General features: G+C 52.3%; 1 protein-coding gene across 3 annotated transcripts in view; it reads right to left on the bottom strand.

The window, feature by feature from the left end:
* SPATA1 (spermatogenesis associated 1) overlaps positions 1-19,891 on the bottom strand; it is a 44,508-nt gene extending 24,617 nt beyond the window's left edge. For 2 of the 3 annotated variants that reach the window (XM_069735816.1, XM_069735819.1), the window contains exons 1-4: positions 19,690-19,891; positions 15,496-15,602; positions 11,503-11,620; positions 3,131-3,184 (exon numbers count right to left, since the gene is read on the bottom strand). In XM_069735816.1, coding sequence (XP_069591917.1) covers positions 3,131-3,184; positions 11,503-11,620; positions 15,496-15,602; positions 19,690-19,740 — 330 coding nt within the window. In that variant the 5' untranslated portion in view covers positions 19,741-19,891. The remainder of the gene's footprint in view (positions 1-3,130; positions 3,185-11,502; positions 11,621-15,495; positions 15,603-19,689) is intronic. The other variant, XM_069735817.1, reaches the window with a different exon arrangement.
* Positions 19,892-24,244: the final 4,353 nt, after the last annotated feature.

Below are 24,244 nucleotides of genomic sequence, written 5' to 3'. Positions count from 1 at the left end.
GACTCGTTCAAGGTTCTCTGGTCTGATGAGACCAAGATCGAGATCTTTGGTGCCAACCACACACGTGACGTTTGGAGACTGGATGGCACTGCATACGATCCCAAGAATACCATCCCTACAGTCAAGCATGGTGGTGGCAGCATCATGCTGTGGGGCTGTTTCTCAGCCAAGGGGCCTGGCCATCTGGTCCACATCCATGGGAAGATGGATAGCACGGCCTACCTGGAGATTTTGGCCAAGAACCTCCGCTCCTCCATCAAGGATCTTAAGATGGGTCGTCATTTCATCTTCCAACAAGACAACGACCCAAAGCACACAGCCAAGAAAACCAAGGCCTGGTTCAAGAGGCAAAAAATCAAGGTGTTGCAGTGGCCTAGTCAGTCTCCTGACCTTAACCCAATTGAAAACTTGTGGAAGGAGCTCAAGATTAAAGTCCACATGAGACACCCAAAGAACCCTGATAACTTGGAGAAGATCTGCATGGAGGAGTGGGCCAAGATAACTCCAGAGACCTGTGCCGGCCTGATCAGGTCTTATAAAAGACGATTATTAGCTGTAATTGCAAACAAAGGTTATTCCACAAAATATTAAACCTAGGGGTTGAATAATAATTGACCCACACTTTTATGTTTAAAATTTATAAAAATTTAACTGAGCAACAAAACTTTTTGGTTTGTAAGATTTATGCATCTGTTAATAAATCCTGCTCTTGTTTGAAGTTTGAAGGCTCTAACTTATTTGCATCTTATTAAACCTGCTAAATCTGCAGGGGGTTGAATATTACTTGTAGGCACTGTATGAAATGTGAAGAAGGATGAAAGTATGAGCCTCATAAACATTGTTACCTGACACAGCGCCGTCCCATCAGCTGCCTCCGGTGCTGCCCCAATGTGAGTGGTAGCTGCAATACCGGACACTGCCTATAGAGGAGGACGGCGCTGTGCCTGGCAAAACCTCGGGGACCACTGCTCTTCTAATTATTAGGGGCAATAGTATAAGGAGGAAGATCGGGCTGCGGATACCTGCATTGACCAGGTCTGGAACTGTCGAGGCTGCGTCCCGTGTTGTCCAGGGGAAGAAATAGGGTACCCGACAGGACCCATGACCCGGAAGAGGGGGGCGTGTTTAAGCGGGAAACAGAGCTGAAAGCGGGTGAATCGGCAGTGGGTTTCCGGCCAGCGGGGTGTGCAGCGAGGTGTGCCGTGGTGTGTGTAGCGGGGTGTGCTGCGGGGTGTGCAGTGGGGTGTGCAGCTGGGTGTGCAGCGGGGTGTGCAGAAAGGTGTGCCGCGGGGTGTGCAGCGGGGTGTGCAGTGAGGTTGCAGCGGGGTGTGCAGCAGGGTGTGCAGTGAGGTGTGCAGTGGGGTGTGCAGCAGGGTGTACAGCGGGGTGTGCAGTGAGGTGTACAGTGGGGTGTACAGCAGGCAGGGTGTGCAGCAGGGTGTGCAGAAGGCAGGGTGTGCAGCGGGGTGTGCCGCAGGCAGGGCATGCCTCGGGGCGTGCAGCAGGGTGTGCAGCAGGGTGTGCAGTGAGGTGTGCAGTGGGGTGTACAGCAGGCAGGGTGTGCAGCAGGGTGTACAGTGAGGTATACAGTGGGGTGTACAGCAGGCAGGGTGTGCAGAAGGGTGTGCAGCAGAGTGTGCAGCGGGGTGTGCAGCAGGCAGGGTGTGCCGCGGGGTGTGCCGCAGGGTGTGCAGCAGGCAGGGCATGCCTCGGGGTGTGCAGCAGGGTGTGCAGTGGGGTGTACAGCAGGCAGGCTGTGCATAAGGGTGTGCAGCAGGGTGTTCAGCGGGGTGTGCAGCAGGCAGGGTGTGTAGCGGGGTGTGCTGCAGGGTGTGCAGCAAGCAGGGCATGCCTCGGGGCATGCAGCCGGGCGTGCCGCAGGCAGGGTGTGCAGCGGGCTGTGCAGCAGGATTTACAGCGGGGTGTGCAGTGAGGTGTGCAGCGGCGTGTGCAGCAGGGTGCACAGCGGGGTGTGCAGTGGGGTGTACAGCAGGCAGGGTGTGCAGCGGGGTGTGCCGCAGGGTGTGCAGCAGGCAGGGCATGCCTCGGGCGTGCAGCAGGGCGTGCCGCGGGGTGTGCCGCAGAGTGTGCAGCAGGCAGGGTGTACAGCAGGGTGTGCCGCAGGGTGTGCAGCAGGCAGGGCATGCCGCGGGGTGTGCAGCGGCGTGTGCCGCAAACTTCCGCGACCAGAGTCCAGCAGAGCAGTGACAGAGGAGAGCACCGGGCAGCGCTCGTACTGAGGCCGGTACAGGACACTGCGGTGCGCTCCCCTCTGCTGCCCACCGTGCATCACCTCACTCTAGATACAGACTCCAGCAGCTTCCTTCACTTTGGCTGCACATGTTTATGGACCAGGGGCTCAGCGGGTAAAACCGGAGACCGCCGCCAGAAGTCAGAGTGTTGACAAAGGACCCTATCTCAGCACCCTGCGCCGGGCGTTTCTGGTACTACAACCCCCATCGGACTGTATTTCAAGGAGGACCAGCGGGAGTCACGATAAGCGCTCTGTAAACTTCAGAGTGACGCATTAATCTTTGTTCTGCCTTTATTTCTTGTTTCCAGATCACTTTCATCTCTACTGTTAAATAATCCTGTTTACCGCATTGCTCTGCGATCTCGGGTCCTGCACCAATACATCAGTGCGATCATCCAGTGATACAACGTCAAGGGTTTTCCCATTTAATTATGCAGTCAGTAAGGCTACGTTCACATTTGCGTTGTGCGCCACTGCGTCGGCGACGCAACGCACAACGCAAATAAAAACGCACCAAAACGCATGCAAAAACGCTGCGTTTTGCGATGCATGCATCGTTTTTTGCCGAAATTTGGACGCAAGAAAAATGCAACTTGTTGCGTTTTCTGCGCCCGACGCTTGCGGCAAAAAAAAAACGCATGCGTCGCACAACGCAGCACAACGCATGTCCATGCGTCCCCCATGTTAAATATAGAGGCGCATGACGCATGCGTCGCCGCTGCGTCGCCCGACGCAAACACGCAAAACGCTAATGTGAACATAGCCTAAGATACAAGTTACACATTGCGTACACAGCAGTCAGTGATGGAGTGAGAGGAGCCCAGCAGGATGGAGGCGCCTGAAGGTTTTGCATTAGGGAGTGCACAGACGACTTACATACGGTGGAGCAAACGACTTCAGCTTCAGATCATATTCCTGACGCAATTTTACCTGCACACAAAAATACATTTATATGAGAACAGATGGACTGAAATAATCGCAGCTTTATTGATTAGGACAAAAATACATAAAATCAAGACGTGTCGCTCGACGCAGCCAATCACAGCTCAGCAAGATGAAGTCTCCCGTCCGTCTTTGCCGTCAGGTTCTCTGTTTTCTTTCACTTAATAAAAATAAATAATAATAAATCTGCGGAGAAGACGCCGCTGTCCTCCCGCATAACATAGAGATTCATGCAGAACTCTGCGTCCGCAGAGCACCGAGGAGAGGAGCTGCGCAACAATGGTGAAATCGCAACTCCGGGAAACTGCAAATATTTGGCTACAAAACAATGAAGTCACGTTCCCAGGAAGAAGGATTGCAAGACAACAGAAAGAATCAGGACGCCATGCACATTACTCATAGATGTGATCGGTATCCCGGACACGTCCCACCCCCGCAGGACGCCATGCACATTACTCATGGATGTGATCAGGAATCCCGGACACGTCCCACCCCCGCAGGACGCCATGCACATCACTCATAGATGTGATCAGGAATCCCGGACACGTCCCACCCCCACAGGACGCCATGCACATTACTCATAGATGTGATCAGGAATCCCGGACACGTCCCACCCCCACAGGACGCCATGCACATCACTCATAGATGTGATCAGGTATCCCGGACACGTCCCACCCCCACAGGACGCCATGCACATCACTCATAGATGTGATCAGGTATCCCGGACACGTCCCACCCCCGCAGGACGCCATGCACATCACTCATAGATGTGATCAGGTATCCCGGACACGTCCCACCCCCGCAGGACGCCATGCACATTACTCATAGATGTGATCAGGAATCCCGGACACGTCCCACCCCCACAGGACGCCATGCACATTACTCATAGATGTGATCAGGTATCCCGGACACGTCCCACCCCCGCAGGACGCCATGCACATTACTCATAGATGTGATCAGGAATCCCGGACACGTCCCACCCCCGCAGGACGCCATGCACATTACTCATAGATGTGATCAGGAATCCCGGACACGTCCCACCCCCACAGGACGCCATGCACATCACTCATAGATGTGATCAGGTATCCCGGACACGTCTCACCCCCGCAGGACGCCATGCACATCACTCATAGATGTGATCAGGAATCCCGGACACGTCCCACCCCCACAGGACGCCATGCACATTACTCATAGATGTGATCAGGTATCCCGGACACGTCCCACCCCCGCAGGACGCCATGCACATTACTCATAGATGTGATCAGGAATCCCGGACACGTCCCACCCCCACAGGATGCCATGCACATCACTCATAGATGTGATCAGGTATCCCGGACACGTCTCACCCCCGCAGGATGCCATGCACATCACTCATAGATGTGATCAGGTATCCCGGACACGTCTCACCCCCGCAGGACGCCATGCACATCACTCATAGATGTGATCAGGAATCCCGGACACGTCCCACCCCCGCAGGATGCCATGCACATCACTCATAGATGTGATCAGGTATCCCGGACACGTCTCACCCCCGCAGGACGCCATGCACATCACTCATAGATGTGATCAGGAATCCCGGACACGTCCCACCCCCGCAGGACGCCATGCACATTACTCATAGATGTGATCAGGAATCCCGGACACGTCCCACCCCCACAGGACGCCATGCACATTACTCATGGATGTGATCAGGAATCCCGGACACGTCCCACCCCCGCAGGACGCCATGCACATTACTCATAGATGTGATCAGGTATCCCGGACACGTCCCACCCCCACAGGACGCCATGCACATCACTCATGGATGTGATCGGTATCCCGGACACGTCCCACCCCCGCAGGACGCCATGCACATCACTCATAGATGTGATCAGGTATCCCGGACACGTCCCACCCCCGCAGGACGCCATGCACATCACTCATAGATGTGATCAGGAATCCCGGACACGTCCCACCCCCGCAGGACGCCATGCACATCACTCATAGATGTGATCAGGAATCCCGGACACGTCCCACCCCCGCAGGACGCCATGCACATCACTCATAGATGTGATCAGGTATCCCGGACACGTCCCACCCCCACAGGACGCCATGCACATCACTCATAGATGTGATCAGGTATCCCGGACACGTCCCACCCCCGCAGGACGCCATGCACATCACTCATAGATGTGATCAGGAATCCCGGACACGTCCCACCCCCGCAGGACGCCATGCACATCACTCATAGATGTGATCAGGTATCCCGGACACGTCCCACCCCCGCAGGACGCCATGCACATCACTCATAGATGTGATCAGGAATCCCGGACACGTCCCACCCCCACAGGACGCCATGCACATCACTCATAGATGTGATCAGGTATCCCGGACACGTCCCACCCCCGCAGGACGCCATGCACATCACTCATAGATGTGATCAGGAATCCCGGACACGTCCCACCCCCACAGGACGCCATGCACATCACTCATAGATGTGATCAGGAATCCCGGACACGTCCCACCCCCGCAGGATGCCATGCACATTACTCATAGATGTGATCAGGAATCCCGGACACGTCCCACCCCCACAGGACGCCATGCACATCACTCATAGATGTGATCAGGTATCCCGGACAAGTCCCACCCCCGCAGGACGCCATGCACATCACTCATAGATGTGATCAGGTATCCCGGACACGTCCCACCCCCGCAGGACACCATGCACATTACTCATAGATGTGATCAGGTATCCCGGACAAGTCCCACCCCCGCAGGACGCCATGCACATCACTCATAGATGTGATCAGGTATCCCGGACACGTCCCACCCCCACAGGACGCCATGCACATCACTCATAGATGTGATCAGGTATCCCGGACACGTCCCACCCCCACAGGACGCCATGCACATTACTCATAGATGTGATCAGGAATCCCGGACACGTCCCACCCCCGCAGGACGCCATGCACATTACTCATAGATGTGATCAGGAATCCCGGACACGTCCCACCCCCGCAGGACACAATGCACATCACTCATAGATGTGAACAGGAATCCCGGACACGTCCCACCCCCGCAGGACGCCATGCACATCACTCATAGATGTGATCAGGAATCCCGGACACGTCCCACCCCCGCAGGACGCCATGCACATTACTCATAGATGTGATCAGGAATCCCGGACACGTCCCACCTCCACAGGACGCCATGCACATTACTCATAGATGTGATCAGGAATCCCGGACACGTCCCACCCCCGCAGGACGCCATGCACATCACTCATAGATGTGATCAGGTATCCCGGACACGTCCCACCCCCGCAGGACGCCATGCACATCACTCATAGATGTGATCAGGTATCCCGGACACGTCCCACCCCCGCAGGACGCCATGCACATCACTCATAGATGTGATCAGGTATCCCGGACACGTCCCACCCCCGCAGGACGCCATGCACATTACTCATAGATGTAATCAGGAATCCCGGACACGTCCCACCCCCGCAGGACGCCATGCACATTACTCATAGATGTGATCAGGAATCCCGGACACGTCCCACCCCCGCAGGACACCATGCACATTACTCATAGATGTGATCAGGAATCCCGGACACGTCTCACCCCCACAGGACGCCATGCACATCACTCATAGATGTGATCAGGAATACCGGACATGTCCCACCCCCGCAGGACGCCATGCACATCACTCATAGATGTGATCAGGAATCCCGGACACATCCCACCCCCGCAGGACGCCATGCACATTACTCATAGATGTGATCAGGAATCCCGGACACGTCCCACCCCCGCAGGACACCATGCACATTACTCATAGATGTGATCAGGAATCCCGGACACGTCTCACCCCCACAGGACGCCATGCACATCACTCATAGATGTGATCAGGAATACCGGACATGTCCCACCCCCGCAGGACGCCATGCACATCACTCATAGATGTGATCAGGAATCCCGGACACATCCCACCCCCGCAGGACGCCATGCACATTACTCATAGATGTTATCAGGTATCCCGGACACATCCCACCCCCGCAGGACGCCATGCACATTACTCATAGATGTGATCAGGAATCCCGGACACGTCCCACCCCCGCAGGAGGCCATGCACATCACTCATAGATGTGATCAGGAATCCCGGACACATCCCACCCCCGCAGGACGCCATGCACATCACTCATAGATGTGATCAGGAATCCCGGACACGTCCCACCCCCGCAGGACACCATGCACATCACTCATAGATGTGATCAGGAATACCGGACACATCCCACCCCCGCAGGACGCCATGCACATCACTCATAGATGTGATCAGGTATCCCGGACACGTCCCACCCCCGCAGGAGGCCATGCACATCACTCATAGATGTGATCAGGAATCCCGGACACATCCCACCCCCGCAGGACGCCATGCACATCACTCATAGATGTGATCAGGTATCCCGGACACATCCCACCCCCGCAGGACACCATGCACATTACTCATAGATGTGATCAGGTATCCCGGACACGTCCCACCCCCGCAGGAGGCCATGCACATCACTCATAGATGTGATCAGGAATCCCGGACACATCCCACCCCCGCAGGACGCCATGCACATCACTCATAGATGTGATCAGGAATCCCGGACACGTCCCAACCCCGCAGGACGCCATGCACATTACTCATAGATGTGATCAGGTATCCCGGACACGTCCCACCCCCGCAGGATGCCATGCACATCACTCATAGATGTGATCAGGAATCCCGGACACGTCCCACCCCCGCAGGACGCCATGCACATCACTCATAGATGTGATCAGGAATCCCGGACACGTCCCAACCCCGCAGGACGCCATGCACATCACTCATAGATGTTATCAGGTATCCCGGACACATCCCACCCCCACAGGACGCCATGCACATTACTCATAGATGTGATCAGGTATCCCGGACACATCCCACCCCCGCAGGACGCCATGCACATCACTCATAGATATGATCAGGTAACTCGGACACGTCCCACCCCCGCAGGACACCATGCTCATTACTCATAGATGTTATCAGGTATCCCGGACACATCCCACCCCCGCAGGACACCATGCACATTACTCATAGATGTGATCAGGAATCCCGGACACGTCCCAACCCCGCAGGACGCCATGCACATTACTCATAGATGTGATCAGGAATCCCGGACACGTCCCACCCCCGCAGGACGCCATGCACATCACTCATAGATGTGATCAGGTATCCCGGACACGTCCCACCCCCGCAGGACGCCATGCACATTACTCATAGATGTGATCAGGAATCCCGGACACGTCCCACCCCCACAGGACGCCATGCACATTACTCATAGATGTGATCAGGAATCCCGGACACGTCCCACCCCCGCAGGACACCATGCACATCACTCATAGATGTGATCAGGAATCCCGGACACGTCCCACCCCCGCAGGACACCATGCACATCACTCATAGATGTGATCAGGAATCCCGGACACGTCCCACCCCCGCAGGACGCCATGCACATCACTCATAGATGTGATCAGGAATCCCGGACACGTCCCACCCCCGCAGGACGCCATGCACATCACTCATAGATATGATCAGGTAACTCGGACACATCCCACCCCCGCAGGACGCCATGCACATCACTCATAGATGTGATCAGGTATCCCGGACACGTCCCACCCCCGCAGGACGCCATGCACATTACTCATAGATGTGATCAGGAATCCCGGACACGTCCCACCCCCGCAGGACGCCATGCACATCACTCATAGATGTGATCAGGTATCCCGGACACGTCCCACCCCCGCAGGACGCCATGCACATTACTCATAGATGTGATCAGGTATCCCGGACACGTCCCACCCCCGCAGGACGCCATGCACATCACTCATAGATGTGATCAGGTATCCCGGACACGTCCCACCCCCGCAGGACGCCATGCACATTACTCATAGATGTGATCAGGTATCCCGGACACGTCCCACCCCCGCAGGACGCCATGCACATCACTCATAGATGTGATCAGGTATCCCGGACACGTCCCACCCCCGCAGGACGCCATGCACATCACTCATAGATGTGATCAGGAATCCCGGACACGTCCCACCCCCACAGGACGCCATGCACATTACTCATAGATGTGATCAGGAATCCCGGACACGTCCCACCCCCGCAGGACGCCATGCACATCACTCATAGATGTGATCAGGTATCCCGGACACGTCCCACCCCCGCAGGACGCCATGCACATTACTCATAGATGTGATCAGGTATCCCGGACACGTCCCACCCCCGCAGGACGCCATGCACATCACTCATAGATGTGATCAGGTATCCCGGACACGTCCCACCCCCGCAGGACGCCATGCACATCACTCATAGATGTGATCAGGTATCCCGGACACGTCCCACCCCCGCAGGACGCCATGCACATTACTCATAGATGTCATCAGGAATACCGGACACGTCCCACCCCCGCAGGACGCCATGCACATTACTCATAGATGTGATCAGGTATCCTGGACACGTCCCACCCCCACAGGACGCCATGCACATTACTCATAGATGTGATCAGGTATCCCGGTAACCTAAGTGACTGCTGCACTGTCCATGAGCTCTGCTAGTATGTCATATGGATATGACATACACAGACCCCCACTGCAGACCCCCTTTATCAGCCAGAGAGGAGAGCTCGTGATCTGGTTTATCCAGCATGACATAATACTAGATTTTTGTTGCAGCGTTCCTTGCAGATGTGTACGACGAGCTGTCACTTCTGAATTGGCCGATCACCGGACATAAAAAGTGCCGTCCTCCGGAGACCATGCATAAGCTTATTTGATGCAATTTTCCAATAAGACTGCACAGTGTAAGATTGCTCTTACTGAGTGTATTGGGGGACACTCGCTTGGCACGAGATTCAGGCACACGGGCACGGTTTTTCACACAAATCAGTCCATATGGTTCATTATATACAGCACAAACTGCATCGTAAGCCAAGTTGCATTTCACTGACTTACATGTAGTCCATTCTGTAACACAGCAAGATGTGGTTAACTCATTATCTTCCCATTAACAGGTTGCAGCAACTAATCACGCTGGTCCTCCTTTGACCAGTTGCCGTGGGTTACCACACGGTTCATATCACAACACAAGCACCAACAGTCTATGGTAGCTTACGGGAGCTCCTGCCCCACCTGCTGACTCCTTGTCAGTCCTCTCTCTTGGGAAACTGCCTCACGGGGATCACCAACTTGCCTGGCCGGCACACATTAGTCAGTCCAGACCCACCGAAGGACTGTAGCTTCCCCACACAGTAGCTGTCACTGGCTCTGCAGATCCCGCTCTTCACCTCGTGCTATTCAGGGATCCGATCCTACTCCCAGGACCTCCCAACACCCAGGTTACACAGGATCACACAGGTGGCCAGTCCGGGTACTATTCAGGATGTCCATCCCCAGCTGGGACCGTCCAATACCCAGGCCACCAGTAGCAAAGCCCCATTATGTGCTCTTCAGGAAGCCTCCTCCCAGGTCTTCCAACACAGGCTTCAAACAGGAAACTCACAGCGACATGTGACCCACACCCTGGTCACATTATATACCCTTAACCACTCCCCTGGGTGGGAGTGTGGGTGTGTGGCTAGTTTGTCCCGCCGATCTCACATAACTAGCCCTGCCAACCTCCCATTATAAACATACAGCATGCACTTGTGGGACTATAGGACCCAGAACACCACATCGCTTCAGGCTGGCAGCGCAGAGTCCCCTCCTCTGCGACACATATATCGGCCATTCACCACAATGCCGGACTTTATCACATAATCACATCCATGAATGCAACTGCCATGCATTCCTATGGCCTCAATATGCCTCCGTGCGTATACTGGGGAGACCATGCAGGGCCCCCTACCTGTTACAGGGGTCACTGCATCACAACAGGAACATGTGCAAATACCCCGAAATGCCCAATGTGGGTCTGTTTGCATCAGTTGCGCCCCTTTATGAGCAGCATCATTCCAGGACGGGACTGAAAATGAGCAGCGTAGGAGGACGGTCCCCTACGAGCGATGGGCCGACAAGACGCCACAAACTGTTACCACGTCCCACTGACTCCAACAATGAACATCAGGTGACAGTAACACCCCAGAGTAAGCCGCTATCGGAGGCCCTGACTACACGGGATGCCGAGCAGCGACTATCACCAGCCGGGTGGGCGACATATTCATATAAAGACGAGATGACAGAATACACAGGTAAAGACATCAGATTATCAAGACGACAAGAGATCGGACGCCTATAGACAGTTACCACCGCCAGGCTGCTGCCAACACATTTCAGGAACACAAACTTGTCTGTGACGGAGTCGTCTCCCAGGAATTCAGCCAGGTTCTCCCTCAGCGTCCGCAGCTTTATATCAGGGGGCACCCTAAAAAAGAGCCAGCAATGACAAAAAAAGAGTCCAATCACCAGCCGCAAGGACATCACCTGCCATTCTGATGTCTAGGCCGGAATCAGGCCGTGTGCACAAAGAGATTTAGGGGGGACATACACTATATACCAGGATGGGGGACATATATACCAGGATGGGGGGCATATATACCAGAATGGGGGACATGTAGAATGTAAGCCCGCAAGGGAAGGGTCCTCGCCCCTCTGTATCAGTCCGTCATTGTTAGTTTGTTTACTGTATGTGATATTTGTAACTTGTATGTAACCCATTCTCATGTACAGCACCATGGAATCAATGGTGCTATATAAATAAATAATAATAAATAATAATAATAATAATAATAATAATAATATATACCAGGATGGGGGGCATATATACCAGGATGGGAGAACATATATACCAGGATGGGCCCAGGATGGGGGGCATGTATACCAGGATGGGGGACATGTATACCAGGATGGGGGACATATATACCAGGATGGGGGGCATATATACCAGGATGGGGGGCATATATACCAGGATGGGGAACATATATACCAGGATGGGGGACATATATACCAGGATGGGGGACATATATACTAGGATGGGGGACATATATACCAGGATGGGGGACATATATACCAGGATGGGAGACATATATACCAGGATGGGGAACATATATACCAGGATGGGGGACATATATACCAGGATGGGGGACATATATACCAGGATGGGGGACATATATACCAGGATGGGGGACATATATACCAGGATGGGGGACATATATACCAGGATGGGGGACATATATACCAGGATGGGGGCATATATACCAGGATGGGGAACATATATACCAGGATGGGGGGCATATATACCAGGATGGGGGGCATATATACCAGGATGGGGGGCATATATACCAGGATGGGGAACATATATACCAGGATGGGGGACATATACCAGAATGGGGGGATGTATATACCAGGATGGGGGACATATACCAGGATGGGGGGACGTATATACTAGGATGGGGGGACATATATACCAGGATGGGAGGACGTATATACCAGGATGGGGGGACGTATATACCAGGATGGGGGGACATATATACCAGGATGGGGGACATATATACCATGATGGGGAACATATATACCAGGATGGGGAACATATATACCAGGATGGGGGGACATATATACCAGGATGGGGGACATATATACCATGATGGGGAACATATATACCAGGATGTGGAACATATATACCAGGATGGGGGACATATACCAGGATGGGGGGGCGTATATACCAGGATGGGGGGGGACATATACCAGGATGGGGGGACGTGTATACCAGGATGGGGACATATATACCAGGATGGGGGACATATACCAGGATGGGGGGACATATATACCAGGATGGGGGGACGTATATACCAGGATGGGGGGACGTATATACCAGGATGGGGGGATGTATATACCAGAATGAGGGAAATATATACACAGATGGGGGACATATATACCAGGATGGGGGACATATACCAGGATGGAGGGCATATATACCAGGATGGGGGGCATATATACCAGGATGAGGGGCATATATACCAGGATGGGGAACATATATACCAGGATGGGGGACATATACCAGGATGGGGGGACGTATATACCAGGATGGGGGACATATACCAGGATGGGGGGACGTATATACCAGGATGGGGGGACGTATATACCAGGATGGGGGGACGTATATACCAGGATGGGGGGATGTATATACCAGGATGGGGGGACATATATACCAGGATGGGGGGACATATATACCAGGATAGGGGACATATATACCATGATGGGGAACATATATACCAGAATGGGGAACATATATACCAGGATGGGGACATATATACCAGGATGGTGGACATATACCAGGATGGGGGGGCGTATATACCAGGATGGGGGACATATACCAGGATGGGGGGATGTATATACCAGGATGGGGACATATATACCAGGATGGGGGACATATACCAGGATGGGGGGACGTATATACCAGGATGGGGGGACGTATATACCAGGATGGGGGACGTATATACCAGGATGGGGGACATATATACCAGGAAGGGGACATATATACCAGGATGGGGGACGTATATACCAGGATGGGGGACATATATACCAGGATGGGGGACATATATACCAGGATGGGGAACATATACCAGGATGGGGGGACGTATATACCAGGATGGGGACATATATACCAGGATGGGGGACATATACCAGGATGGGGGACATATATACCAGGATGGGGGGCATATATACCAGGATGAGGGGCATATATACCAGGATGGGGAACATATATACCAGGATGGGGGACATATACCAGGATGGGGGGACGTATATACCAGGATGGGGGACATATACCAGGATGGGGAGACGTATATACCAGGATGGGGGGATGTATATACCAGGATGGGGGGACGTATATACCAGGATGGGGGGATGTATATACCAGGATGGGGGGACATATATACCAGGATGGGGGGACATATATACCAGGATAGGGGACATATATACCATGATGGGGAACATATATACCAGAATGGGGAACATATATACCAGGATGGGGACATATATACCAGGATGGTGGACATATACCAGGATGGGGGGGCGTATATACCAGGATGGGGGACATATACCAGGATGGGGGGATGTATATACCAGGATGGGGACATATATACCAGGATGGGGGACATATACCAGGATGGGGGGATGTATATACCAGGATGGGGGGACGTATATACCAGGATGGGGGACGTATATACCAGGATGGGGGACATATATACCAGGAAGGGGACATATATACCAGGATGGGGGACGTATATACCAGGATGGGGGACATATATACCAGGATGGGGGACATATATACCAGGATGGGGAACATATACCAGGATGGGGGGACGTATATACCAGGATGGGGACATATATACCAGGATGGGGGACATATACCAGGATGGGGGGACGTATATACCAGGATGGGGGGACGTATATACCAGGATGGGGGGACGTATATACCAGGATGGGGGACATATATACCAGGATGGGGGACATATATACCAGGATGGGGGACATATATACCAGGATGGGAGACATATATACCAGGATGGGGGACATACCGTATATACCATGATGGGGGACATATATACCAGGATGGGGGACATATATACCAGGATGGGGGACATATATACCAGGATGGGGGACATATATACCAGGATGGGGGACATATATACCAGGATGGGGGACATATATACCAGGATGGGGGGACATATATACCAGGGTGGGGGACATATATACCAGGATGGGGGACATATATACCAGGGTGGGGGACATATATACCAGGATGGGGGACATATATACCAGGATGGGGGGACATATATACCAGGATGGGGGGACATATATACCAGGGTGGGGGACATATATACCAGGATGGGGGACATATATACCAGGGTGGGGGACATATATACCAGGATGGGGGACATATATACCAGGGTGGGGGACATATATACCAGGATGGGTCCAGGATAAGGGACATATATACCAGGTTAAGGGACATATATACTGGGATGGGCCCATGATGGGGAAGATATATACCAGGACGAGTCATGTACATATGTATATATACACCCAGTAGGATGGGCACAGGATGGGGAACATTACTCCATAGTGGGGGAACTTGTTTGTCCTTATAAGATTTAGAACTTCGAGGGCTCATGCATCTGACCAACATGTGGGACAATGTGGACAAATGTATTATTTGTCCCTTTCTAGGCAGGATAAATAATCCAGTCGCGATACTGCCGTGCTCGTCACATATAAAGGATTCTTTCTTTTCTTTACCTGATGAATCCAAGTGAAATAAATCTCCCGATCACATCCAGAGAAGCTTTATTGAGTTTGGGGCTCCACAGATCTTCCGGCACAAGATAGACGTGCAGTTCTATCAGCTGAAATACAGGCGGCCATACATTATATATACTCGATAAATATAGACCTGATGCATTCACACTACTACCCCCATCATCAGACGTCACCTACGATTCCATGTCATAGAGGTGTAGACACATTTCCTTAGTCTGTAGGTTTTTTTGTTCGAGACCAAACATTGGATTATAAGGGAGTATCAGGAACGTTCCTACATCAGACCTCGGCCTGTGGACAGACCATGGTGATGGACCATCAGGGGCTCGGAAAGAAACCAGGTGATCTCCTAGGACGGGGACATTGCCCATGGGGTCTCCCCAGAGACAAGGTCCTCACCTGCTGACCACCCAGATTCTCATTCATTAGATACACGTTATCAGATCGCTAAGGACCTTTATGTCACCGAATGATTGTACCAGGGACTGGGGGCATCTCAATGGGTCCAAAGTGACCGGAGAACTATGGGGGACGTCATCACCAGGGGACTTGTACTGGAGAACTATGGGGGAGACGTTATCACCAGGGGACTTGTACTGGAGAACTACGGGGGGATGTTATCACCAGGGGACTTGTGCTGGAGAACTATGGGGGGATGTTATCACCAGGGGACTTGTACTGGAGAACTACGGGGGATGTTATCACCAGGGGACTTGTACTGGATAACTACGGGGGATGTTATCACCAGGGGACTTGTACTGGAGAACTACGGGGGGATGTTATCACCAGGGGACTTGTACTGGAGAACTACGGGGGGACGTTATCACCAGGGGACTTGTACTGGAGAACTATGGGGGAGACGTTATCACCAGGGGACTTGTACTGGAGAACTACGGGGGAGACGTTATCACCAGGGGACTTGTACTGGATAACTACGGGGGGATGTTATCACCAGGGGACTTGTACTGGATAACTACGGGGGGATGTTATCACCAGGGGACTTGTACTGGAGAACTATGGGGGAGACGTTATCACCAGGGGACTTGTACTGGAGAACTACGGGGGGATGTTATCACCAGGGGACTTGTACTGGATAACTACGGGGGGATGTTATCACCAGGGGACTTGTACTGGAGAACTATGGGGGAGACGTTATCACCAGGGGACTTGTACTGGATAACTACGGGGGGATGTTATCACCAGGGGACTTGTACTGGATAACTACGGGGGGATGTTATCACCAGGGGACTTGTACTGGAGAACTATGGGGGAGATGTTATCACCAGGGGACTTGTACTGGAGAACTATGGGGGAGACGTTATCACCAGGGGACTTGTACTGGAGAACTACGGGGGGATGTTATCACCAGGGGACTTGTACTGGATAACTACGGGGGGATGTTATCACCAGGGGACTTGTACTGGAGAACTACGGGGGGACGTTATCACCAGAGGACTTGTACTGGATAACTACGGGGGGACGTTATCACCAGGGGACTTGTACTGGAGAACTACGGGGGGATGTTATCACCAGGGGACTTGTACTGGATAACTACGGGGGGATGTTATCACCAGGGGACTTGTACTGGATAACTACGGGGGGACGTTATCACCAGAGGACTTGTACTGGAGAACTACGGGGGGACGTTATCACCAGAGGACTTGTACTGGATAACTACGGGGGGACGTTATCACCAGGGGACTTGTACTGGAGAACTATGGGGGAGACGTTATCACCAGGGGACTTGTACTGGAGAACTACGGGGGGACGTTATCACCAGGGGACTTGTACTGGATAACTACGGGGGGATGTTATCACCAGGGGACTTGTACTGGATAACTACGGGGGGACGTTATCACCAGAGGACTTGTACTGGAGAACTACGGGGGGACGTTATCACCAGAGGACTTGTACTGGATAACTACGGGGGGATGTTATCACCAGGGGACTTGCACTGGAGAACTACAGGGGGACGTTATCACCAGGTGACTTGTACTGGATAACTACGGGGGGACGTTATCACCAGGGGACTTGTACTGGAGAACTACAGGGGGACGTTATCACCAGAGGACTTGTACTGGATAACTACGGGGGGACGTTATCACCAGGGGACTTGTACTGGAGAACTACAGGGGGACGTTATCACCAGGGGACTTGTACTGGAGAACTACGGGGGGACGTTATCACCAGGGGACTTGTACTGGAGAACTACGGGGGGACGTTATCACCAGGGGACTTGTACAGGAGAACTACGGGGGGATGTTATCACCAGGGGTCTTGTACTGGGGAACTACGGGGGGACGTTATCACCAGGGCACTTGTACTGGAGAACTACGGGGGGACGTTGTCACCAGGGGACTTGTACTGGAGAACTACGGGGGGACGTTGTCACCAGGGGACTTGTACTGGAGAACTACGGGGGGACGTTATCACCAGGGGACTTGCACTGGAGAACTACGGGGGGATATTATCACCAGAGGTCTTGTACTGGAGAACTACGGGGGGACGTTATCACCAGAGGACTTGTACTGGAGAACTACGGGGGGATGTTATCACCAGGGGACTTGTACTGGAGAACTACGGAGGGACGTTATCACCAGGGGACTTGTACTGGAGAACTACGGGGGGACGTTGTCACCAGGGGACTTGTACTGGAGAACTACGGGGGGACGTTGTCACCAGGGGACTTGTACTGGAGAACTACGGGGGACGTTATCACCAGGGGACTTGTACTGGAGAACTACGGGGGGACGTTGTCACCAGAAGACTTGTACTGGAGAACTACGGGGGGATGTTATCACCAGGGGACTTGTACTGGAGAACTACGGGGGGACGTTATCACCAGGGCACTTGTACTGGAGAACTACGGGGGGACGTTGTCACCAGAGGACTTGTACTGGAGAACTACGGGGGGACGTTGTCACCAGGGGACTTGTACTGGAGAACTACGGGGGGACGTTGTCACCAGGGGACTTGTACTGGAGAACTACGGGGGGACGTTGTCACCAGGGGACTTGTACTGGAGAACTACGGGGGGACGTTATCACCAGGGCACTTGTACTGGAGAACTACGGGGGGACGTTGTCACCAGGGGACTTGTACTGGAGAACTACGGGGGGACGTTGTCACCAGGGGACTTGTACTGGAGAACTACGGGGGGACGTTATCACCAGGGGACTTGTACTGGAGAACTACGGGGGGATGTTATCACCAGGGGACTTGTACTGGAGAACTACGGGGGGACGTTATCACCAGAGGACTTGTACTGGAGAACTACGGGGGGACGTTATCACCAGAGGACTTGTACTGGAGAACTACGGGGGGACGTTATCACCAGAGGACTTGTACTGGAGAACTACGGGGGGACGTTGTCACCAGGGGACTTGTACTGGAGAACTACGGGGGGACGTTGTCACCAGGGGACTTGTACTGGAGAACTACGGGGGGACGTTGTCACCAGGGGACTTGTACTGGAGAACTACGGGGGGACGTTATCACCAGAGGACTTGTACTGGAGAACTACGGGGGGACGTTGTCACCAGGGGACTTGTACTGGAGAACTACGGGGGGATGTTATCACCAGGGGACTTGTACTGGAGAACTACGGGGGGACGTTATCACCGGGGGACTTGTACTGGAGAACTACGGGGGGACGTTATCACCGGGGGACTTGTACTGGCAGCTTTGGGGCACATTTTAGCAGCTTTGCTTGAAGGACCAGTAGATGTTTTACCGACAGTTTCCTTTCTTTGTAAGATGCCTCACGTCACAATGTACTGAGGACGCAAAGACTTAGAAATCACAATTTTCATCTGATTACATCTAAGCTGCATCTTGTGCCCCAAAGTTTCCTTCATTACAAGAAGTCTGAAATCTCGAGGTCACAAAAAGTAAAAACAATAATCCCCCAAATGATAAAATATCGTCCATCTGGATCCACAGTAAATGGATTTCTACTAAATGAATCCAGGTGAATCTGCCGCTCGCAGGAATGTCTGCCTTGTGTGAATGCGCCTCTATTCTCGCATTTCCCGTCTCCGGGTTCTCAGACCCAATGATCTAAACTCACGCCCAGGTCCACTCATACATCGCACGTCATCTCAGTGCACGTCCCACATGGATCCACCAGACACATGGAATACACAGGAGCCCCGCAGACGTCTCCGCTCTCACCCCCGCTGTCGACGGCCTCGTCTGATTCATCGGAGTGTGAATCTGATCCATGGCGAATAAGAACCCAAAGTGGACGCTTGCATGGTGGCAGTCAGTCAGCGCTGTGCTGTCCGGGGCCTCAGGAGCCGGCGTGTAGCTGCCACACCTTGGACACACAGCACCCGGCGGTAATGTCCACACACTACATCATCTGCCAAGAGCGCGGCGTTTGTTGTGTCCTACAAGTGTGCACCACGCCTCTGTCGTCAGGACGCCGCTCCTCCGGCGCAGGGCTGGAATCTGGTAATTAGGGGGTTGGTTGTGGGCAGGTGAATTGGCTGCGAGTCCAGAAGTCAGAGACGCATTGTATAAAGCTGCGTTCACACACAGGTTCTGACCAGTCAGGGGAATCTACAGACGGTAGACGTGGTCGCAGGTTGCTCCTCCGCAGGGCCGGGTATTGGAGGCACTAGTGTGGGCAGAAAAAGGACCAGACAGGTGTGCGCTGCGAGTCCTGTCAGGGGTGTAAATCTGAAAGAGAAGCTGCGGCAGACCGGCGTCATGGGGCGAGAGCTGGCAGAGGGGCTCACTGGCCAAATGCGGCTCCTCTCAGCCCGTCCTTGGGCCATGTGCACATGGAGCTTTTGGAGGATTACTTTTTTCCCAGCAGATCCTCTCAAATCCTCGTCTAGTGGAAAAAAGAGCGCGAGTCACTTCTAGGAGAAAAGTCACTGGTCACGTGTAGGAAAAAAGTCACTGGTCACTTCTAGCAAAAAAAGTCACTGGTCACTTCTAGGAGAAAAGTCACTGGTCACTTCTAGGAGAAAAGTCACCGGTCACTTCTAGGAGAAAAGTCACCGGTCACTTCTAGGAGAAAAGTCACTGGTCACTTCTAGGAGAAAAGTCACCGGTCACTTCTAGGAGAAAAGTCACTGGTCACGTGTAGGAGAAAAGTCACTGGTCACTTCTAGGAAAAAAGTCACTGGTCACTTCTAGGAGAAAAGTCACTGGTCACTTCTAGGAGAAAAGTCACTGGTCACTTCTAGGAGAAAAGTCACTGGTCACGTGTAGGAAAAAAGCCACTGGTCACTTCTAGGAGAAAAGTCACCGGTCACTTCTAGGAGAAAAGTCACTGGTCACTTCTAGGAGAAAAGTCACCGGTCACTTCTAGGAGGAAAGTCACCGGTCACTTCTAGGAGAAAAGTCACTGGTCACGTGTAGGAAAAAAGCCACTGGTCACTTCTAGGAGAAAAGCCACTGGTCACTTCTAGGAGAAAAGTCACTGGTCACTTCTAGGAGAAAAGTCACTGGTCACGTGTAGGAAAAAAGTCACTGGTAACTTCTAGGAGAAAAGTCACTGGTCACTTCTAGGAGAAAAGTCACTGGTCACTTCTAGGAGAAAAGTCACCGGTCACTTCTAGGAGAAAAGTCACCGGTCACTTCTAGGAGAAAAGTCACCGGTCACTTCTAGGAGAAAAGTCACCGGTCACTTCTAGGAGGAAAGTCACCGGTCACTTCTAGGAGAAAAGTCACCGGTCACTTCTAGGAGGAAAGTCACCGGTCACTTCTAGGAGAAAAGTCACCGGTCACTTCTAGGAGAAAAGTCACCGGTCACTTCTAGGAGAAAAGTCACCGGTCACTTCTAGGAGAAAAGTCACCGGTCACTTCTAGGAGAAAAGTCACCGGTCACTTCTAGGAGAAAAGTCACCGGTCACTTCTAGGAGAAAAGTCACCGGTCACTTCTAGGAGAAAAGTCACCGGTCACTTCTAGGAGAAAAGTCACCGGTCACTTCCAGGAGAAAAGTCACCGGTCACTTCTAGGAGAAAAGTCACCGGTCACTTCTAGGAGAAAAGTCACCGGTCACTTCTAGGAGAAAAGTCACCGGTCACTTCTAGGAGGAAAGTCACCGGTCACTTCTAGGAGAAAAGTCACCGGTCATTTCTAGGAGAAAAGTCACCGGTCACTTCTAGGAGAAAAGTCACAGGTCACTTCTAGGAGAAAAGTCACCGGTCACTTCTAGGAGAAAAGTCACCGGTCACTTCTAGGAGAAAAGTCACCGGTCACTTCTAGGAGAAAAGTCACCGGTCACTTCTAGGAGAAAAGTCACCGGTCACTTCTAGGAGGAAAGTCACCGGTCACTTCTAGGAGAAAAGTCACCGGTCATTTCTAGGAGAAAAGTCACTGGTCACTTCTAGGAGAAAAATCACTGGTCACTTCTAGGAGAAAAGTCACCGGTCACTTCTAGCAAAAAAAGTCACTGGTCACTTCTAGGAGAAAAGTCACTGGTCACTTCTAGGAGAAAAGTCACTAGTCACGTGTAGGAAAAAAGTCACTGGTCACTTCTAGGAGAAAAGTCACTGGTCACGTGTAGGAGAAAAGTCACTGGTCACTTCTAGGAAAAAAGTCACTGGTCACTTCTAGGAGAAGAGTCACTGGTCACTTCTAGGAGAAAAGTCACTGGTCACTTCTAGGAGAAAAGTCACTGGTCACGTGTAGGAAAAAAGCCACTGGTCACTTCTAGGAGAAAAGTCACTGGTCACATCTAGGAGAAAAGTCACTGGTCACGTGTAGGAAAAAAGCCACTGGTCACTTCTAGGAGAAAAGCCACTGGTCACTTCTAGGAGAAAAGTCACTGGTCACTTCTAGGAGAAAAGTCACTGGTCACGTGTAGGAAAAAAGTCACTGGTAACTTCTAGGAGAAAAGTCACTGGTCACTTCTAGGAGAAAAGTCACTGGTCACTTCTAGGAGAAAAGTCACTGGTCACTTCTAGGAGAAAAGTCACCGGTCACTTCTAGGAGAAAAGTCACCGGTCACTTCTAGGAGAAAAGTCACCGGTCACTTCTAGGAGGAAAGTCACCGGTCACTTCTAGGAGAAAAGTCACCGGTCACTTCTAGGAGGAAAGTCACCGGTCACTTCTAGGAGAAAAGTCACCGGTCACTTCTAGGAGAAAAGTCACCGGTCACTTCTAGGAGAAAAGTCACCGGTCACTTCTAGGAGAAAAGTCACCGGTCACTTCTAGGAGAAAAGTCACCGGTCACTTCTAGGAGAAAAGTCACCGGTCACTTCTAGGAGAAAAGTCACCGGTCACTTCTAGGAGAAAAGTCACCGGTCACTTCTAGGAGAAAAGTCACCGGTCACTTCTAGGAGAAAAGTCACCGGTCACTTCTAGGAGAAAAGTCACCGGTCACTTCCAGGAGAAAAGTCACCGGTCACTTCTAGGAGAAAAGTCACCGGTCACTTCTAGGAGAAAAGTCACCGGTCACTTCTAGGAGAAAAGTCACCGGTCACTTCTAGGAGGAAAGTCACCGGTCACTTCTAGGAGAAAAGTCACCGGTCATTTCTAGGAGAAAAGTCACCGGTCACTTCTAGGAGAAAAGTCACTGGTCACTTCTAGGAGAAAAGTCACCGGTCACTTCTAGGAGGAAAGTCACTGGTCACTTCTAGGAGAAAAGTCACTGGTCACTTCTAGGAGAAAAGTTACTGGTCACGTGTAGGAAAAAAGTCACTGGTAACTTCTAGGAGAAAAGTCACTGGTCACTTCTAGGAGAAAAGTCACTGGTCACTTCTAGGAGAAAAGTCACTGGTCACTTCTAGGAGAAAAGTCACCGGTCACTTCTAGGAGAAAAGTCACCGGTCACTTCTAGGAGAAAAGTCACCGGTCACTTCTAGGAGAAAAGTCACCGGTCACTTCTAGGAGAAAAGTCACCGGTCACTTCTAGGAGGAAAGTCACCGGTCACTTCTAGGAGAAAAGTCACCGGTCACTTCTAGGAGGAAAGTCACCGGTCACTTCTAGGAGAAAAGTCACCGGTCACTTCTAGGAGAAAAGTCACCGGTCACTTCTAGGAGAAAAGTCACCGGTCACTTCTAGGAGAAAAGTCACCGGTCACTTCTAGGAGAAAAGTCACTGGTCACGTGTAGGAAAAAAGCCACTGGTCACTTCTAGGAGAAAAGCCACTGGTCACTTCTAGGAGAAAAGTCACCGGTCACTTCTAGGAGAAAAGTCACTGGTCACGTGTAGGAAAAAAGCCACTGGTCACTTCTAGGAGAAAAGCCACTGGTCACTTCTAGGAGAAAAGTCACTGGTCACTTCTAGGAGAAAAGTTACTGGTCACGTGTAGGAAAAAAGTCACTGGTAACTTCTAGGAGAAAAGTCACTGGTCACTTCTAGGAGAAAAGTCACTGGTCACTTCTAGGAGAAAAGTCACCGGTCACTTCTAGGAGAAAAGTCACCGGTCACTTCTAGGAGAAAAGTCACCGGTCACTTCTAGGAGAAAAGTCACCGGTCACTTCTAGGAGAAAAGTCACCGGTCACTTCTAGGAGAAAAGTCACCGGTCACTTCTAGGAGAAAAGTCACCGGTCACTTCTAGGAGAAAAGTCACCGGTCACTTCTAGGAGAAAAGTCACCGGTCACTTCTAGGAGAAAAGTCACCGGTCACTTCTAGGAGAAAAGTCACCGGTCATTTCTAGGAGAAAAGTCACCGGTCACTTCTAGGAGAAAAGTCACCGGTCACTTCTAGGAGAAAAGTCACCGGTCACTTCTAGGAGAAAAGTCACCGGTCACTTCTAGGAGA

Source organism: Ranitomeya imitator, chromosome 8 (genome assembly GCF_032444005.1).
Source record: "Ranitomeya imitator isolate aRanImi1 chromosome 8, aRanImi1.pri, whole genome shotgun sequence".
Lineage (NCBI taxonomy): Eukaryota > Metazoa > Chordata > Amphibia > Anura > Dendrobatidae > Ranitomeya > Ranitomeya imitator.
Note: the sequence above shows the minus strand (reverse complement) of the source record. Positions and strands in the feature narration are given on the sequence as shown.